This window comes from Narcine bancroftii, chromosome 3, assembly GCF_036971445.1.
Source record: "Narcine bancroftii isolate sNarBan1 chromosome 3, sNarBan1.hap1, whole genome shotgun sequence".
In the NCBI taxonomy this organism is placed as follows: Eukaryota; Metazoa; Chordata; class Chondrichthyes; order Torpediniformes; family Narcinidae; genus Narcine; species Narcine bancroftii.
In genome coordinates this window covers 159,104,555-159,123,633 of record NC_091471.1, presented here as the reverse complement: position 1 = coordinate 159,123,633, position 19,079 = coordinate 159,104,555, and the positions used below count along the sequence as shown (strand labels likewise).

General features: G+C 39.2%; 1 protein-coding gene across 6 annotated transcripts in view; it reads left to right on the top strand.

Moving 5' to 3' along the window:
* mttp (microsomal triglyceride transfer protein) overlaps positions 1-19,079 on the top strand; it is a 71,230-nt gene that overhangs the window by 10,932 nt on the left and 41,219 nt on the right. For 5 of the 6 annotated variants that reach the window (XM_069925619.1, XM_069925616.1, XM_069925618.1 and 2 more), the window contains 3 exons: positions 6,142-6,220; positions 16,134-16,321; positions 18,636-18,779. In XM_069925619.1, coding sequence (XP_069781720.1) covers positions 6,142-6,220; positions 16,134-16,321; positions 18,636-18,779 — 411 coding nt within the window. The remainder of the gene's footprint in view (positions 1-6,141; positions 6,221-16,133; positions 16,322-18,635; positions 18,780-19,079) is intronic. The other variant, XM_069925617.1, reaches the window with a different exon arrangement.

The window sequence follows — 19,079 nt, the reverse complement described above, 5'->3', positions numbered from 1 at the left end:
AAACCAGCTGAGTTCCTCCAGTATTTTGCTTTGTTTTTACTATAATCACAACGTTTGCAGACTTTCATGTTTCACTCACCGGAGATCTAATCCTAATACATGATGCACTCTTGTGTTATAATTCACATTTCTTTCTCAATCTTTGTAGCAATACTGCACTTCACTACCACAGACTACTCACTTGGTGCTAAGCAATAGAACATATGGCGAAGTGTCAGTTCTCATTCCTTTAGCATCCAAGATCATTCCAAGTTGCTGTAGTTCCTGACAAACAAATATGGAGCTAATCTGATAGACAACTGCAAATGCTGGACATCTGATCTAGAAACACAAAATGCTGAAAACAAAGAGTAGGTCAGTCAGCATCTGAGGAAGTATGAATAGAATTAACATTTTTAGCATTTTCTGCTTTTAATTTTATACAAAAAAAATGGATCTCACATTCAATTGATAAGGAATACTAGGAGATGAAGAGATTAATATTAGACTACTTTGTAAAATGGATGCCTGTACTTAAGTCAAATGTTAATTTACAGATTTAATTTTTTTATATATGACCCTCCTTAAGAAATATATATATATATATATATATATATATATAAAAATTAACACACACACATATGATATTGTGTTGTGAAGAGTACTTTTGGGGTAATCATTTTCTCTTTTTTTACTATATTTATTCGAATCTTTCCATTTCCTACTTTTTTTTTCTTTTTGGGGAGTTTAGGGGAGAGGAGGTGGGAGGAATCAAACACCTAATATATGTATTTACAACCTTGAAATTGATTGCATTGTGGATGAAAACTTTAAAATAAAATATTCAAAAAATAAGAATGGATCTCACAATAAGATCATAAAGAGTAAAGTTTCCCACCACTTTGGCCAACTATGCAGCATAGCTCCCTAACAAAGGTCCGGTGTGATGAAAAGTCAATGATACATAATGTTGACAGTATTTTTCTTTGCTGCCTAACCGGCAATAATTTCCAAAACATTTTCCACATCTCAAATGCCATCCCTTAACAAAGAACACACAGAGCAGTACAACACAGGACCATGATGTCTGTATTGGACATGGTGCCAAATTAAACAAAATCTCTTTTGCTTGCACAAGATCCCTCTTGCTGCTTATTCATGTGTGTATTTGGAAGCCTTTTAATCACTGCTATTGCGTCTGCTTCTATCAGGGATCTACCATTCTTGTGTAAAAAGAAAACTTTCCCCACACAACTCCTTTAAGCTTTCTCTCCCTCCAGCGTGTATCCTCCAGCATTTTTACCCTGGAATAAAGATTCTGGCTGCCTACCATATCTGAACTTCAATTTTGATTACAAAATCCCTCACATTCACCAGTATGCCAGAAGATGCTAGCACATGATTGCTTGGAGGGGAGAGGGAGCACAGGGGCAGCATCAAGCACCTTGGTATTTTTTGGAATACATGAATCTATGCAAAGTCAACAGAGGGAACACAGAACCTCCCAACTAGTTTCCTTATGTGCCTAGTCAAGCACTTCCAGCCCTATCTCAGGCATATCCCACATTATACTCTTGAACCACTTCAGAAGCACAGGACTGGAATGTAAGCAAATCTTTGCCAACCATTTGGGACTGCATTAAAAAAATGACTGAATTACCTGGGGCTGAAGGTACCCCCCCCCAAGTCGATATATATACTGAGCCTATTACCCTAGCACCTTTAGCAGCAGAGATGTTGATTGGTGTTGTCAGAGACATAGATATAGAGTTGAAGAAAAAATCCAAAGAAAAGTGAGATTCAACACAATCTCTCTGCACCTCACATGATAGAGATGTGGTAAAACTTGAATAAAATACATTTTCTGTTGTGCCTTCTATGACACTGATTTCTCCCAGCACATTTAAGAGACAATTAAGTACTTTGGAATAACAGTGTTGTAAGTTAAAATGTTTACAATAATAATTTTCCACAGATATATAATCACAAAATTATATTTGTTTTGTTGAGGTAAACAAGTGAGACTGTGGATGCTGGGAAACTGGAGTAACACCTAAATGCTGGAGGAACTCAGTGTGTCAGGTAGCATCTATCGGAAGAAATGGAGAGTGACTGTTTCAGGCTGAAAACCCAATATATCAGGAACAGCATGAAATGGACAGGAGGCATGCGTAAAAAGCAGGGCGAGGAGAAGGGAGAGCAGTTACAGGGGTGACAGGTGATGGGTGAATATAAGTGGGAGGGGATTATAGAAAGAAGCAGAGGGGGTGAGGAAGATGCATGCTGATAGGAGGAAGAAAGGAGGTGGGGAACTGGAGGCAGGAAGGTGTGGGTGATGGGCACAGGAAAAGAAAAGAAAGAATTAGACCAGCGAGATAAGGTAAACCAAGGAGGGGATGGGGAATCATGGTTGAGAAAACGAGTTACTGGAAATTGAAGATCAATAGTGATGTGTTCAGCCTGCTTCTGTTCATGGTACTGACCCACGACTGCATCAGCAGATCCAGCTCCAACAGAATCATCGTTTGCAGATGACACAACAGAAGTTGGCCTCATCAGCAACAACGATGAGCCGTGCAACAGAGAAGAGATGGGAAATCTCATGATATTGTGTGAGAATAACAACCAGTGTCTTAATGTGGACAAGACAAAGGAGGTGATTGTGGACTTCGGAAGTACCAGGAATGACCCCTTTCCCTACACATCAATAACTTGGTAGTGGAGAGTTTAGAGAGCACCAAGTCATTGGAGTCCACTTACAAATGACGTCTCGTGGACACACAACATCTCATGTCAGGAAGGTGCTTGCTGAAAAGACTCAAACGGGCAAGGCTACTGACCACCATTATGACAACCTTCTATAGGAGCTCTATCAAGAGCATCCTGACTGGCTGCATCACAGTGTGGTATGGTTTTGAATTGGATTGGAGGTCAATCTATAGGACCGTAAGAGTGGCAGAGAAGATTACTGGGGTCTGTCTCCCTTCCCCCCCACCATTGACGTGATCTACTTGGGATCGTTGTCTGAAGAGGCATACGAAATCATGGATGACCCTTACCACCCCACACATAGCATTGCATCGTCAGCTACTCCTGTCGAGAAAGAGATACAGGAGTATCAGAGCCAACACCACTAGGCTGAGAACTCTCTTTCCATGGGTAGTGAGGATGCTGAACGACCAAAGAAACTGCTGACATTAACCATTGGAGACTCTCATTTTTATGTAATAACATTTATTGATGTGTTTTTATATATTCTTTGTGTGTGTGTGATATATATTGTATGTGTATATGTCTGGTTGTGTGTCTTCATGTTTTGCACCAAGGACCAGAGAATGCTGTTTCGTTGAGTTGTATGTGTGGAATTGAATGATAATAAACTTGAACTGTCTAGTTGGAGACTGCCAAAACAGAATACAAGGTGTTGTTCCTCCAATTTGCATGTGGTCTTATCCTGGCAGGACAATGGGCTATGGAAAGTCATATGAAAATGGAAGTGGAATTAAAATGGAAAGACATATAAAAATGGAAGTGGAATTAAAATGGCTGGCCAACAGGAGATTCTGGCTGTTGTGGAGAGTGGAGTGAAGGTGCTCAATGAAGCAATCTCCTGATCTGTGTCCGGTCTCCCAGATGTAGAATGATCTGATTGGCATATATTGAGGGATAAGTATTGATAGGGGCACCACAAAGACTCCCCTATTGATCCTTAGAAGAGTAGTGTGAGATATTTTGCATTGAGCTAAGAGTAGGTGAAGCTTTGCTTCAACATCTAATCTGAAGGATTTGCCTCATCTCTTCGTAAGGTAAACATAGACATAGAAACATAGAAGTTAGGAGCAGGAGTAGGTCACTCGACCCTTCAAGCCTGCTCCACCATTCAACGAGATCATGGCTGATCTTAAAGTTCAGTACCCTGTCCCCGCCTTCTCATCGTAACCTTTAATACCCTTATACTGAAGAAATATATCTAATTCCCTCTTAAATATATTTAATGAACCTGCCTCGACTGCCCTCTGTGGCAATGAATTCCACAGATTCACCACCCTCTGGGTCAAGAAATTCCTCCTCATCTCGGTCCTAAATGGTTTGCCTATTATCCTCAAACCATGGCCCCGGGTTCTGGATTTTCCCATCATTGGAAAGATCCCATCTGCATCCATTCTGTCCAGTCCTGCCAGAATTTTATAGGTCTCTATGAGATCCCCTCTCAATCTTCTAAACTCCAGCGAGTACAATCCCAATTTGTGCAATCGTTCCTCATAAGTCATTCCTGCCATTCCAGGTATCAGCCTAATTGGAGTCATACCTGTTTCTTTTACTTTCCCCATTCTGTTTCAAAGTTTAATTCTACTCTGAATTCACCAATTTCAAGTGGGGATTTTTAGATTTTATTCCCCCACCCCTCTCATATATATTTCTTTCACAGTTTGCTTTGATTCATCAACTACACACAAAAGTTAAACCAGATCAGAGCTTGTACAATAAATGTCAGGGCCCTTGAGAGAGTTGTACCACAGAGACATAAAGGTACAAGTACATAGTACCTGGAAAGTGAAGAAGCAGGAGACAAAGTGGTGAAGAAGGTGCATGGCATGTTTGACTTCATTCGATGGAGCATTGTGCACGTGAATTGGTACATCGTGCTAATAACTATAGGATATTGGTTGTAGTTTGGTGATCTGGAATATTGTATGTAGTTCTGGTTGCACAACAATAGGAAAGATATGATTAAGCTAGAGAGGGTAAAGAAAAGATTCACAACAATGTTATAGGGCTGGATCATTTGAATTCATGAGACCAGACAGCTGGTGCATTTTTCCCTGGAGAATAAAAGGCTGAGGTTTACAAAATCATGAGGGATATAGATTGGGTGAATAACCACAGTCATTTACCCAGGATAAGGGAGTCAAAAACTAGAGGACGCAAGTTTAAGGTGAGATGAAAAAGATCAGAACATCAAATTATCTTACCTCCCTCTCCAAAGACTCCATCTGCATCTCTTGCTGCCTAGGAATGGTCATCATACCCTGGCTACACTTTGTTCTCCCTTCTCCGTCATGGAGAGGTTGCAAGAGTATGAAAACATGCACCAACAGGCTAAAGACCGGTAAAAGTCAGGTACCTGAATGAATCAGACAACAGTGTTCTCATGCTGCATTAGTGCTAATTGATCTCTTTTTCATTGCAACTCTATACTCTGTCAATTGCACTCTTCTGCTTACATGCCTGTATGAATGGTAGAACTAACCTGTTGGATTACTTGCAGAAGAACCCTCCTCATTGTACTTAGTATAAAGTAGGAATTAATCTTTAAAAGGGACATGAGGAACAACTTTTTCATACAGAGGAAGGTGATAATATGGAACATGCTCCCTGAGGAAGCAGCATGAGTGGGTACAATTTTGACATTTAGGAAGTTAATGAATAGGAAAGATTCAGAGGAATTTGGTCAAACCCTGGCAAATGAGATAAGACGGTTGGCATGGACAAGTTAGACTGCAAGGCCTATTTCCATACTCCATAACTCAATGAGAATAAGACATTGGAATAGTCATGTCTAGAAGTAACAGAAAACATGAGTAAAAACTTTAGTGGCAAATAACTTGGCATGAATGATAGTGCACAATATTACAAAGATGAAAAATAAGAATCTGAGTGATGTGATTGAAACCACATCTTGAAGTCAGATTGCCTCTGAGCTTGTTGATAACCTTGTTCAGTTACAAAGATTTCTGGGAGAGAAATTGTGAGGGACTAAGTCTGTGGTGGGAATTGAGGGCAGTAATTTTCAGTCTTCCCAATCATTGATTTCCCCATTATTTAGAACAGGACAAAAATTTACTCTCGAAGAATTTTAAAAAAATTACTTTCATGGAATGTCTGTGCAGCATGGTGTTCCTTTTATCTGGGATTTCTTTTTGCCCCATCTGATTTCTGTGACAGGGTTAGTGTAAAATCACAGCTGTTTAATGTTTAACTCAGGCGTTCAGAGCCTCTGTGGAGTTTGGAATCTGACCTCTTCTGTTTAGATAGACGTTAAACCTGGCTTCACACACCCTACAACTAGCAGCCCTCTTCTGTGGACCTCTCCTTCTCGCCCTCTTTTTATATCTTTGCGGTTCTTTAAAACTAAAATTTCTAATTATTCCTGTTAACTAGGATATGGTGTTTCGAAAGATGTCAATGCTTTGGGTGCTGTTGACCCTAATTATCTCTTCTTCTGCGACCTCCACAAAAAGTAAGTATGCGCTGGCCCTACTGATGACAGGCTCTTTGCATGTCCTCGGCATTCATTCTGAATGTATTCTTTCATCGTCTTCAATAATTAAATTGACAAGTTGCTCATACAATAATTTAAATCCAATGATTTTCTCAACACGTTAAGTATTTCTCTCCTTTTATGTCCATCTATAATTTGGAAGATTTGAAAGTAATTTGGTGTTGAGTTAGAAGTGAAAGAGAAGGACAATAAATCAATGAGAGAATTTCAGAAATGTCTTTACCTGTAGATTACTGAGAATGTGGACTCATTCCAAAAATGAATGTTTGAGACAAACTGCACGATGTATTTAAGGAAAAACTGGATAAGCACATGATGGAAGAGAGAATAAAGGAAATTGTGATTGTGGGATTAGATTAGGGGGTGGGTGATTTTTCATATGGAGCATAAACGTCAGCATGGAGTAATTGGGTTAATGAAGGCTGCAAACTCTGTTCTTTTACAGAATATCTGTTAAGTTCATGAAATGAATGGTTTTCATTATGTTTAAAATTTTTCATTTTAAATTGAGGGTGCAACAATCAGTAATAGTTAATGGCAAAGCGAACTTGAACAATTTTTTTTGTCTGCTCTCAAATTTTAATTTTCATCAGATTGCTGCAAGTTAAAATTGGGCGTGTTGTTTTTATCCCATTTGGGTTATACTGAATTCTAAAAATCTTCTACGAAAGTGACTAATTTAATACCTAGTATAAAACTAAACTGGTAAAAGGGTTAACCATATTACATTGGGATGCTTCTGGAGAAGGAAAGGCTCAATTATTTAAATGGAAATGATTCTTGAAAATAAATGAATTGAATTCCACAAATGTGCTAATAATTGTCGGTCTCTAGAGCAGGGGTTCCCAACCTGGAGTACATGTACCTCTAGTGGTACATTTGCATTTTTCAGGGGGTACATTGAGTCTGAGAGAATAACCACTACTGTACAATACATGGTGTTGTAATCTGCAGTCAAATTACACAATGTTGTGTTTTTTTAATCCTTAATTTTTAGGGGTACATGGGAACCTATAAAAATGTCCAAGGGGTACAGAGGAATAAAAAGGTTGGGAACCCCTGCTCTAGAGCAAGACTAAACTCCAATTTAGAGAGGGAGGTACATGGAGTGCTTGGATTAAGATACATTGTACCAAAGGTAATGAATTTTGGAACAAACAAGCAGTAATGTGAAAATGTTTATGGAAGGACTGAATGGATATTTAACATATTAGTCAGCTAGGCTGTAATGATAATGAAATGTAGGTGTATCCTCTTTCCTATACTCAGACCTATTGTAAAACACATTTCATAAATTTGACAAAAAATTTCTGTTGTACTGGTTTCATGGTTAAACAGCTGTAAGTTGAACACTCAGTTGGAGTTAGAAATAATCTTGCTGGTTTATGTGGGGTGCAGTTTGCACACCTTGTTAAATTGGAGTCAGACCTTTGTATCATTGCATCCCAAAGCAGAGAACGAGGCCTATCATGCTTGACATATCTCTTTGAAAGAGCTATCCTTTTAGACCCATTCCTCTGTTCTCTCCTTATATCCTAGTAATTGTTATTTTCTCCTTTTTATACAGTCACTCTCATAAATCTGTTGCACCTATTCTTTCAGGAGGTACATTCTTGATTGGTGTAACTTGGTGTGGGATTCACTTCTAGTTTGTGAGTGAAAATATAAGCTGTGTTTTGGAGAAAATTAAATCATGAACAAAGAAATACTTTTATTTGTTATTACACACCACATTGCAAATGTAGCCAGATATAGGTGCATTGTTGGGACTGTTTGCTATTTTCTTTTTTTCTCGCTTGACATAATATGTGGCTTGTGCTGTTACTATTCAACTTCCACCTCATCCTCCCTCTCAATGCAAACGGCTAGACTGAGATTACAAACATAATACATGTATGACAGAATACAATGCAATGATTTAAACATTGAATTTTCCATTTTCTGGTATTCCTCTCCTCCATTGTTCTTCTCCCACACTTACCTGTCCAGCTAGTTCTCTTTGTACATCTTTTCCATTTCCTTCTCTTCCCCTCCCCCCCCATCCCCATTTCTATAGAACCATAGAAACAGAAACTGCCCCCTTGGGCCCTTCTAGTCTGTGCCAAATCATTTTTTTTTTGCCTAGTTCCACTGACCTCCACCCACTCCATAGCTCTCCATGCCATTCCCATCCCCATACCTGTCCAAATTTTTCTTAAATGTTAAAATTGAGCCCACATTCACCACTTCAGATGGCAGCTCATTCCACACTCCCATTACTTTTTGTGAAGAAATTCCTTCTCATATACCCCTAAACTTTTCTGCTTTCACTCTTAACCCATGTCCTCTGGTTTTTATCTCACCTACCCTCAGTGGAAAAAAGCTTATCTGCATTTACTTTGCCTACCCCCTCATAATTTTAAATACCAGTACCTCTGTCAAACCTCCCTTCATTCTTCTGTGCTGAAAGGAATAAAGCTATACTCTGTTTAACCTTTCCTGTAACTCCTTCCTGAAGTCCAGGTAACATCCTAGTTAATCTTCTCTGCATTCTTTCTATCTGTAGTTATGTAACCAAATCTGCATACAATACTCCAAATTTGACCTCAGGAATGTATTTTAGAACTTTACCATAACATCCCAACTCCTATACTCAATACTTTGAAGGCCAATATGTCCAATGCTCTCTTTACAACCCTATCCACCTATGATGCCACTTTCAGGAAATTATGCATCTGTATTTCCAGATCCCTTTGTTCTACCGCACTCCTCAGTGTGTGTCTTTTCTTGGTTTGTCCTTCTAAAATGCAACACTTCACACTTATCTGCATTAAATTCAATTTGCCATTTTTCAGCCCATTTTCCAAGCTGGTCCACATCCCTCTGCAAGCTTTGAAAATCTTCACTGTCCACAAGACCTCCAATCTTAGTGTCACCTGCAAACTTGCTGATCCAATTTACCACATTATCATTCAGATCATTAATATAGATGATAAATAGCAATGGTTCCAGCACTGATCCCTGAAGCACACCACTAGTCATAGGTCTCCAGTCTGAGAAGCAATCTCCACCACCACTCTCTGGCTGCTCATGTCCAGCCATTGTTGAATCCAGTTCACTACTTCATCATGAATACCTAGCATCTGAACGTTCCTGACTAACCTCCTATGTGGGACCTTGTCAAAGGCCTTACCAAAGTCCATGAAGACAACATCGACGGCCTTTTCTTTGTCATCTTTCTTAGTAACATCCTTGGAACACAACCTACCACACACAAAACAATGTTGATGATCCCTAATAATTTTCTGTCTATCCAAATAATTGTATATCCGATCTCTTAGAACACTTTCTAATAATTTAACTACTACTGATGTGAGATTCACCGGCCTATAATTTCCAGGGTTACTTTTGGAGACTTTTTTAAACAATCCCATGGCACCACATCTGTGGCTAAGGATATTTTAAATATTTCTGCTCGAGCCACTGCAATTTCTACACTATCCTTCCTCAAGGTCTGAGGGAATATTTTGTCAGGCCTTGGGGATTTATTCACCCCATCTGGTTTAAGACAGCAAGCGCGTGCTCTTTAATCTGTATAGGTTCCATGATCTCACTGCTTGTTTCCCTTACTTTCCATGACTCTGTGCTTATTTCCTGAATGAATACTGATGAAAATAAACCATTTAAGATCTCCCTCATCACTTCTGGCTCCATACAAATCAACTATTCTGATGTTCAAGGGGATCAATTTTGTCCCTTACTATCCTTTTACTCTTAATATGCCTGTAGAACCCTTAGGATTTTCCTTCACATTATCTGCCAAAGCAACTTCATGTCTTCTTTTAGCCTTCCTGATTTATTTCTTGAGCTTTATCTTGCATTTTTATATTCTTCAAATACCTCATTTGCTCCATGTTGCCTATACCTGCTATTCACCTATATCTTCTTCTGAACCAGATCCCCAATATCCCTTGAAAATCAAAGATCCAATGCCTGCGAACCTTGCCTTTAATCCTGACAGGAATACAAAAACTCTGAACTCTCAAAATTTCACCTTTGAAGGTCCTCCACGTACTTCGCACATCCTTGCCTGAAAGCAGCATCCATGCATTCAAGATTCTTTCTCATTTCCTCAAAATTGGCCTTTCTTCAATTAGAATCTCAATCCAAGGCCCAGACCTGTCCTTCTCCATAATTAACTTGAAACTAATGGCGTTATGATCACTGGACCCAAAATGTTCCCCTAAACATACTTCTGTAACTTGTCCTGTCTGGCTACTTAATAGGAGATCCAGTATTGCACTCTCTCTAGTTGGTACCTCTATGAATTGATTTAGGAAACTTTCCTGAACACATTTGACAAACTCTAAGGCATCCAGTGCTTTTTCAACATGGGAGTCCCAGTCAATATGTGGAAAGTTAAAATCTCCTACTATCACAACCTTATATTTCCTGCAGCAGTGTGCTATCTTTACAGATTTTATCCTCCAATTCTCATTGACTATTGGATGGTCTTTAATACATCCCCATGAGTGTGGTCATACCTTTACTGTTCCTCAGCTCCACCCATATATCCTCAGTAGATGAGCCCTCTGATCTGTCCTGCCTGAGCACAGCTGTGATATTTTCACTGACAAACAATGCCACTCCTCCCCCTTTCATCCTTCCCCATTCCATTGCATCTAAAACAATGGAAGCCTGGAACATTGAGCTGCCAGTCCTGCCCCTCCTGCAAACAATCTGCCCATCATCCCCTCTCCATCTAGTTCCAACCTTTAGAACGTAGAACACTACAGCATAGTACAGGCCATTTGGCTTTCAATGTTGTGCTGACTCATATATTCCAATCAAAATAAAAAGTTCTAAACCCTTACTACCTCGTTACCTTCTATTTTTCTTTCATCTAAGTGTCTTTCTAATAGTCTTTTAAATGCCCCTAATGCTACAGCCTCCACTATCATCCCTGGCAAGGCATTCCAGGCACTCACAACCCTGTGTAAAAAAAACCTTTCCTCTCATGTCTCCTCTAAACTTACCTCCCTTTACTTTGTATATATGTCCTCTGGTGTTTGCTGTTCCTGCCTTGGGAAAAATCCCTGTTTGTCCACCCTGTCTATGCCCCTCAGAATCTTGTAGACCTCTATTAAGTTTTCTCTCATCCTTCTTTGCTACAAAGGGAAAAGTCCCATCTCTGCTAACCTTGTCTCATAAGACTTCCTATAATGAGATGACCAGAAATGAATACAATACTCTAAGTGTGGTCTCACCAGAGATTTGTAGAATTTCAACATGACCTCACGATTCTTGAACTCAATCGCCCTATTAATAAAATCCAACATCCCACAGGGCTTCTTAACTATTCTATCAACCTGCACGGCAACCTTGAGAGATGTATGGATTTGGACCCCAAGGTCCCTCTGTTCATTCACACTCTTAAGTGACCAACCAGTAACCCTGTACTCAGCCTTCTGGTTTGACCTTGCAAAATGCATCAACTCATATTTATCCAGATTGAACTCTTTCTACCATTTTTCCACCCAACTCAGCATCCTGTCTGATCCTTTTGTAACCTACAACTACCTTCAGCACCCTCCACAACTCCTCTAACCTTCTATCATTTGCAAACTTACTGATGCATCCTTCCACTTCTTCATCTAGGTCATTTATAAAAGTCACAAAGAGCAGGGGTCTCAGCGGAACTCCTCTAGTCACTGTCCACCAGGCAGGATATCTTCCATCCACTTCTCCTCTGCTTTCTACATGCAAACCAATTTTTTATCCACACAGCCAAGGTTCCATGGATCCCATACCTCAAGACTTTCTAAAGGAGTCTCTCATGGGGGATCTTGTCAAATGGCTTATTAAAATCCATATCTACCACATCTACCATCTTCATCAATTTTATTTGTTACCTTTTCAAAAAACTCAATTAGGCTCGAGAAGCATGACCTTCTCTTCACAACTCCATGCTGGCTATCCTTGAGTAGACTGTACTTTTCCAAGTGCTCATAGATCCTATCCTTAAGAATCCTCTCCAATAGCTTGCATACCATTGATGTAAGGTTCCCAGGATTCTCTGTGTTATCTTTTTTAAACAAGGGAACCACATTTGCCATTCTCCTATCCTCCGACATCACCCTTGTGGTCAAAGAGGACTCAAAGATCATAGCCACTGCCCAGCTATCTCTTCCCTCACTTCCCACAGTAACCTGGGCTATATCGTATTCGGCCCCAGGGACTTGTCAATCTTGATGTTTTTAAGAAGATCCAACTCTTCCTCTTTCTCAATCTCAACATCGTCTCACCCTAGCACACAAGCCTGTTCTATTCCGACTTCACCCTGATCAAGGTAGTTTTCTCTTGTGAATACTGAAACAAAGTATTCATTTAGGACCTCCCCGACCTCCTCTGACTCCAGGCACATGTTGCCTCCTTTATCTTTTAGCAGCCCCAAATTCATTCTTATCATCTTTCTGTTCATCACATACACATAGAATGCCTTGGGGTTCTCCTTAATACTACTTGATAAGGCCTTCGAGCTCTCCTGAGTTCCTTCTTAAACTCTTTCCTGGCTACCACCCCTCCCTTGTACTGCTATATAATGGTAATCCATCCCTGCCCTGGCTCCTAATGAAGGGTATTGACCCAAAACATCCACAAACACCTTTTGCCTCCACAGGTGCTGCTTGACCTTCTTGAGTTTTTCAATGTTCTGTTTTTCGTGTGTGGTGTTGACTGGGGTGGGTGGGGGGGGGGGGTGGGGGGGGAGGGGACAATGACTTCATGATAAATCGTGGGACTGAAGGGATGCAGAGCCAAGTTCAACCCATTTTTTGGCCATTTTCAAAGCTTTTTCCTTTGATCAGTGTTATTTCCATGTTTATTTTAATTGAGTTGTAAAAGTAACTTTATACAAAGAAATAGACCAATGTGCCCATACAGTATACCTAGGACTAATGTTATTGTTCCATGCAAGCCCCCCCCCCCCCTTTCATTTTACCCCATCACCTTGGAATTTCTATTGAATTTACTAAATTAAGTATATCCCCTACCTAAATGGTTCAATGATATGGTGAGGTTGGAGGGAAATAGAAATATATAGTTCATTGATTTATTCTGAATTTAATTTTTTTAATTCAAAGTTTTTCAAACTTTCCTCATTGCATGATGCAGAAAACTGAAGTGGTTTGTAAGCCCTGAGAGTACAACATTTGAACTTGAACTTGCAATCAGTGGATTTGTAAATGTAATTCTGAGTCTGTACTATTAAATTTCACCCCAAGATTTTAATCTTGACAAAAGTAACCTTTGTGCTTGTTTTTATGGTATGTGACAACATGACATTTGATAAGCAGCTGAATGGGCATTGTTCCATTCTGAAGACATTAGTTTTTAAAGACAATCAGTTTTATTTGAATGAATAGGTACTTCACAGTATCACTGGTATGGCAATCCTCATGAAACAACAAATTTATTCAGTTATGGAGTTGGCCATGGAGTATGTAAGAAAGCATGGAAGATTAATATTTTCCCCATGTATAATGCTTTAGTATATGACTCTAAAGCATGGATTCGTTAATCCTTGTGCAAGGGTCGTTTAAGTTGCTTGCATAATATAACTTGCATTAATATAATGCTTTCAACATAATAAAACTTCCAAGATACTTTGCAAAAGCACTCTCACTCAATCAAATGGGGAATTAGAGCAGTGTGGACCAAAGTTTGGTCAAAAAGAAAGGGTTTTAAGGAGAGATGAAATGACCAAGTGTTTTAAATTTCTAGGCAGATGGGATCCTGGCCAATTTTTAAATTAATAATACTCATCTCCCTACACCCACAACCCCATCAACAATTTGAGATAGGGAAGGCATGCAAAAAGGGCAATGTTACAAAAGTCATAGGGGATTTCAATATGCAAATTTATTGGGAAAAGCAGGTTGGTACTGGATCCCAAGAGAAGAAATTTATCTCGTACCTTCAGGATGGCTTCTTAGAAAAGCTTGTGGTTGAGCCAACCAGGGAAAAGGCAATTCTGGATTGGATATTGTGTAATGATAGGGAGCTGAAGGTAAGGGAAATCTTAGGTGGAAGTGATCATAATATGATAGAATTTGCCCTGCATTTTGAGAAGGAGAAGCTAAAATCAGAGGTGTCAGTATAGCAGTGGAATAACTGGCACATGAGCAGGGAAGTTGGCAGAACAGCAATGGCAGGAATTTCTATGAGAAATTAGGAAGGTACAGGACAGGTATATTCTAAAAAAGAAGAAATATTTGAATAGGAAAAAAATCACACAAGAGAAGAAATGCCAAAGTATAAACAAAAGTCATTCAAGGAAGCAAAAATCAATGGGAAGATAGAGGACTTGGAAGTTTTTAAAAGCTTACAGAAGGCAACTAAGAAGGTCTTTAGGAAGGAAAAGATGAACTTTGAAAGGAAGCTAGCAAATATGAAAAAGGACACTCTAAGCTTTTTTAAGTATATTAAGAGTAAAAAGATGAGAATAGATATAAGATTGATGGAAAATTATGCTGGATAAATTTTAATAGGAGACACGAGGAGATGGTAGAGGAACTGAAAGAGCATTTTGTATCAGTCTTCACTGCGGAAGACTTTGGCAGTATACCTGACTTTCAAGGATGTCAGGGGAGAGAGGTGAGTGCAGTCATGATCACAAGAGAGAAGGTGCATGGGAAGCTGAATGGTCAGCTTCAGATTTTGAGAGAAGAGAGATTGTGGAGACATTGGTAATGATCTTTCAAGAATCAATAGATTCTGGCATGGTTCTGGTGGACTGAAAAATTAAAAAGATCACTCTGCTATTTAAAAAGGGGAGGCAGTAGAAATGAAATGATAGACCTGTTAGCCTAACATTGGTGGCTGAGAAGTTTTTGGAGTCATTTATCAAGGATGAGGTTATGGAGTACCTCTGGAGGTGCACGACAAGGTAGGTTAAAGTCAGCATGATTTCCTCAAGGGAAAATCTTGTCTGACAAACCTATTGCAATTGTTGGAGGAAACCACAAGCAAGCTAGACCTGCCATTCTCTACATTTTCTTTGGCTATGGCCCCCTTAGGACTCAAAATTGATGGGCCCCTTCCCTGTGAAGCAGTCAATCCTTCCATATTTCTCTCCTACCAATTACATAAGAAATATAAAAAAACTTTATGATTTCAGTCTGTGCTCCCCTTAAATATGGTTCCCGATGAGAAGGGCTCGGCTAAAAAAGGAGATGCAGTGGATGTTCTAAGTTTGGATTTTCAAAAAGTCTTTGACAAAGTGCCACAAATGTGACTGTTTAACAGGATGAGAGCCTATGAATTACCGGAAAGATACTAGCGAGGGGTAGAGTATTGGCCGATCAGCAGGAAACAAAAAGTGGGAATAAAGGGATTCTATTTTGGTTGTCCACCGGTTATCAATGGTGTTCCGCAGGAGTTGATGTTGGGACCACTTCTTTTTATGTTGTATTTTAATGATTTGGATTGCAGATTGGTTTTGGGGCAAATGATACAAAAAAAAGTGGAGGGCAAGGTAATGAGGAAACGCCAAAGATGCAAAGAATCTTAGATTAGGAGAATGGGCAAAGATGTGGCAAATGCATGGTTATGCACTTTACTAGAAGGAATAAAAGGGTATCAAAGCTTATGGGGAGAAGGTAGGAAAGTGAGGCTGAGAGAGAGAATGGATCAGCTCATGTGGGAATGGCAGAGCAGACTTGATAGGCTAAATGGCCTACTTCTGCTCCTGTATCTTATGGTCTTAATATTTTGTTAATTCCCTTTTTTAAAAAGATATGCAATTCCCCTTGCTGTTGAAACTACTTCCGCTGACCTTTGTGTGCTGCTGTGAAACCCATCATCTATTATAATTTAATTTTTTTTTCATCAGTGCGACAAGGTGGGCCAAGGTTTAACGCAGGGAAGATATACAAATACCATTACTTCGTGGAGCTCCAATTACACAGAGGAGGAGAAGCAATTGAAGAAAGTGTAGGATTTAAAATTGTATCCAACATCAACATTGATTTGTTGTGGAGAAACTCAAGCAATGAAGATGACCAACTTATTCGAATAGCGGTATGTTTTGTTTATTGGTAACTATTTCAATCAAAATGTATTGAAGGAATCCACTCAGTCTGACTTGCCAGTTTTTTATTGGGTTCATTTAGGGGAGAGAGGATATGTGAAAGAGAGATGAAGAATATTGTAATCTGAACTCCTTTTGCTTTCACCACTTGATTTTCACCACTTTTCCTCTCCAGCTACTCCTTGAAACTGATAATCCCTATCACGATGAATGTGAATATTTCATTTTCAAGGGCATCATCATCAATCATTCTCCTTCCCTCCCTCCCCTCAATCTGCATGCACCTCAAAGTAAATACACTTTGTTCATTTCAACGTTGTTCTAAATTTGACATGGCTTTCATTTATTTCAGATGAACCCCATGTCTTGGGTAAACTTATACCTCTCATTTTTTTCATTTTAGATTGGTCACAGTGTTTGAGCTACCGAAAGAAAATAGACACACACATTAAGAGCAGTTCAGTTTATACAAATGTTTATTACAAATTCAAAAGCTGATTTCTAACTACAATATGTAAGCCCTTCCCAACTATACTTATCAACGCTTGGACTGGTCCCAACTGCCGAAGCGAGGCAACGACTGCACACTTGTAGTAGGTTGTCAGGGCGCCGGTAGCAGCTTCTCCACCTCCCCCGACCGGGACTTTGGCTGGACTCTAGAAGTTCTTCTTCTTGCTGAGAGATGTTGCCACCTCTCGGAGAGTCTCAAACTTCAGCAGCGGGATCATGGCTTATATTACCCAAAAACTGCTTACCTAAGCACCTATTCCCAGCACAGCAAGAAAGATAAGCGAGCAAGCTAGCATGCTAGGCTTCTATCGAATAACATAATTTTCAGCTTATCACTTTGAATACAATGGTTTATTTTGCATCAAGGCTAGGCCTCTGACAGTCTGTGACCAAAACAAGCAGTAAGATTAAATTTTCTTGGTACACAGATGTCCTTTCGTCAGATAACTGCATCTCTGGCCCCTCGGTGGAATTTAGCTTATGTCTGGTGATTCTAAAAAACAAGCAGGTTCTCAGCCTTCCAGAAGCAAAGGCTGCAAAATTAAAAAACACGGTTAGAATCTTCCATTACACCCCAATGTTCACCTCTTCCTTGTCAGATTCATTTTGGCATAGTTGCATGTGTTATGAACAAGAAGTCCAGCAGCCTAGAACAGTGATTGGGAGGGGAGACACAAGCTCAAAAAGAAACTCAGATTCAGTTATTTCAATGAACTTGGAATTAGAAAGCAGTTCTCAAAAATGGAGGCCTTGAAGCAGCCGAATTGCATTTGTTAATATCATGTGGAGAAGGAAATCGGCAATTCTACCTGGCAAGATTCAGATCTATAGCAATATGTTTGACTCTTAAGTGGCCTATGAAATGGCTCAGTGAATCACTTAGTTTAAAGTTTTTTCAGAACAAGTAATGAATGTTGCCTTGCTAATGACACTAACATCCTCTAATAAAGTTGCAATGAGGTTCCAATAGCCCAACATTCCAATTTAAAAAAAAAGCTTTAATCTTTATCTGCAGCAATGGTTCCATAATCTGTAACGTTTTGCATCGGCTATTTTCATAGTTACCCCTTTTAGTTCTCTGGGATGTGAATTATAAAAGCCTGAGAATTTATTGGCTTTCAGTACCTTCATATTGTGTTTCCATTGTAAGGTACAAGCTTCTACACACAAAAAGAAAAAGATTAGTGAAAATTAATATACGTCCTTCAGAATCAGAAATTGAAGAATTTAATCTTAGGAACAAAAGTGGCAGGGCATTGGACAAATACTTTGATTCTGTCTTCATAGAAGAGGATACAAATGTCTTTCCAAAAACACTAAGGAAATCAAGCGCATATATTTGCAATATCTTGCAAATGAACAAAAGCAAATGACTTCAAACTTGCAAAGGCTTCATCATGGAATTAAAATAATTATATTTCCACCTATCATGCCTGTGAAATTCCAGTCCATTTTGTTGCACTTGCTTCTCTTTCCCCAGATCCCTAATACATTTGTCTTTCAATGCAAGCTCAGTTTCCTTTACAAGGATTTTACTAAATCTGTTTCCACAAATGGTCTTAACCAGCCTTGGTGGGTTATTTTGATTTCAATTTCACAATTCTTTTGATTGAGAAATAATTGCTGTTTTTCTCATACGATAAGGCATGTAGAAATATCAACTGCTGGTTATAATTCTGTCATTTAAAGTGATGTGTGGGAGATTAGACTGCTGGTACAAGTGCACAGGCTACAGATGAATGATTTTCCCTTTGTTTTCTTCCATTTAATTGATGTAAAGCCTCCTTTTCCTAGGTAACTGATGTCAAAGTTGAAAATGTGAGTGAACGAACAGATGATAAAAACATCTTTAAAGGCCTCAATGAAGAAGGAATCCTTGGAAAAAGTAACTTAGTATCCTTGAAGAAGCCAGTCCTCATCCATTGGATTAATGGAAAGGTACCATCTCTACTGTTACCTTTTGCGATTACCCTGACTTGATAGGATAGTTCTGTAAATGTAGACAAGAATGTTATTGTCCTCTTTGAAGTCTGAATTGCAGTGTTTATTTGCCTCATATTCTTTACTTCATTCTATTATAACTAATTTAATATTTCTGGTCTTTTTATCAACCCCTAATTCTCGTCACTCAACCACTGACCAAGTTTAATAATCAAAAATCACTTCCTGTAATGAATACCTTTCTCTCAGGATGACTGGCATTTTCTTTCAGAGAAATTGGAGAGTCTGGGTTTGTTT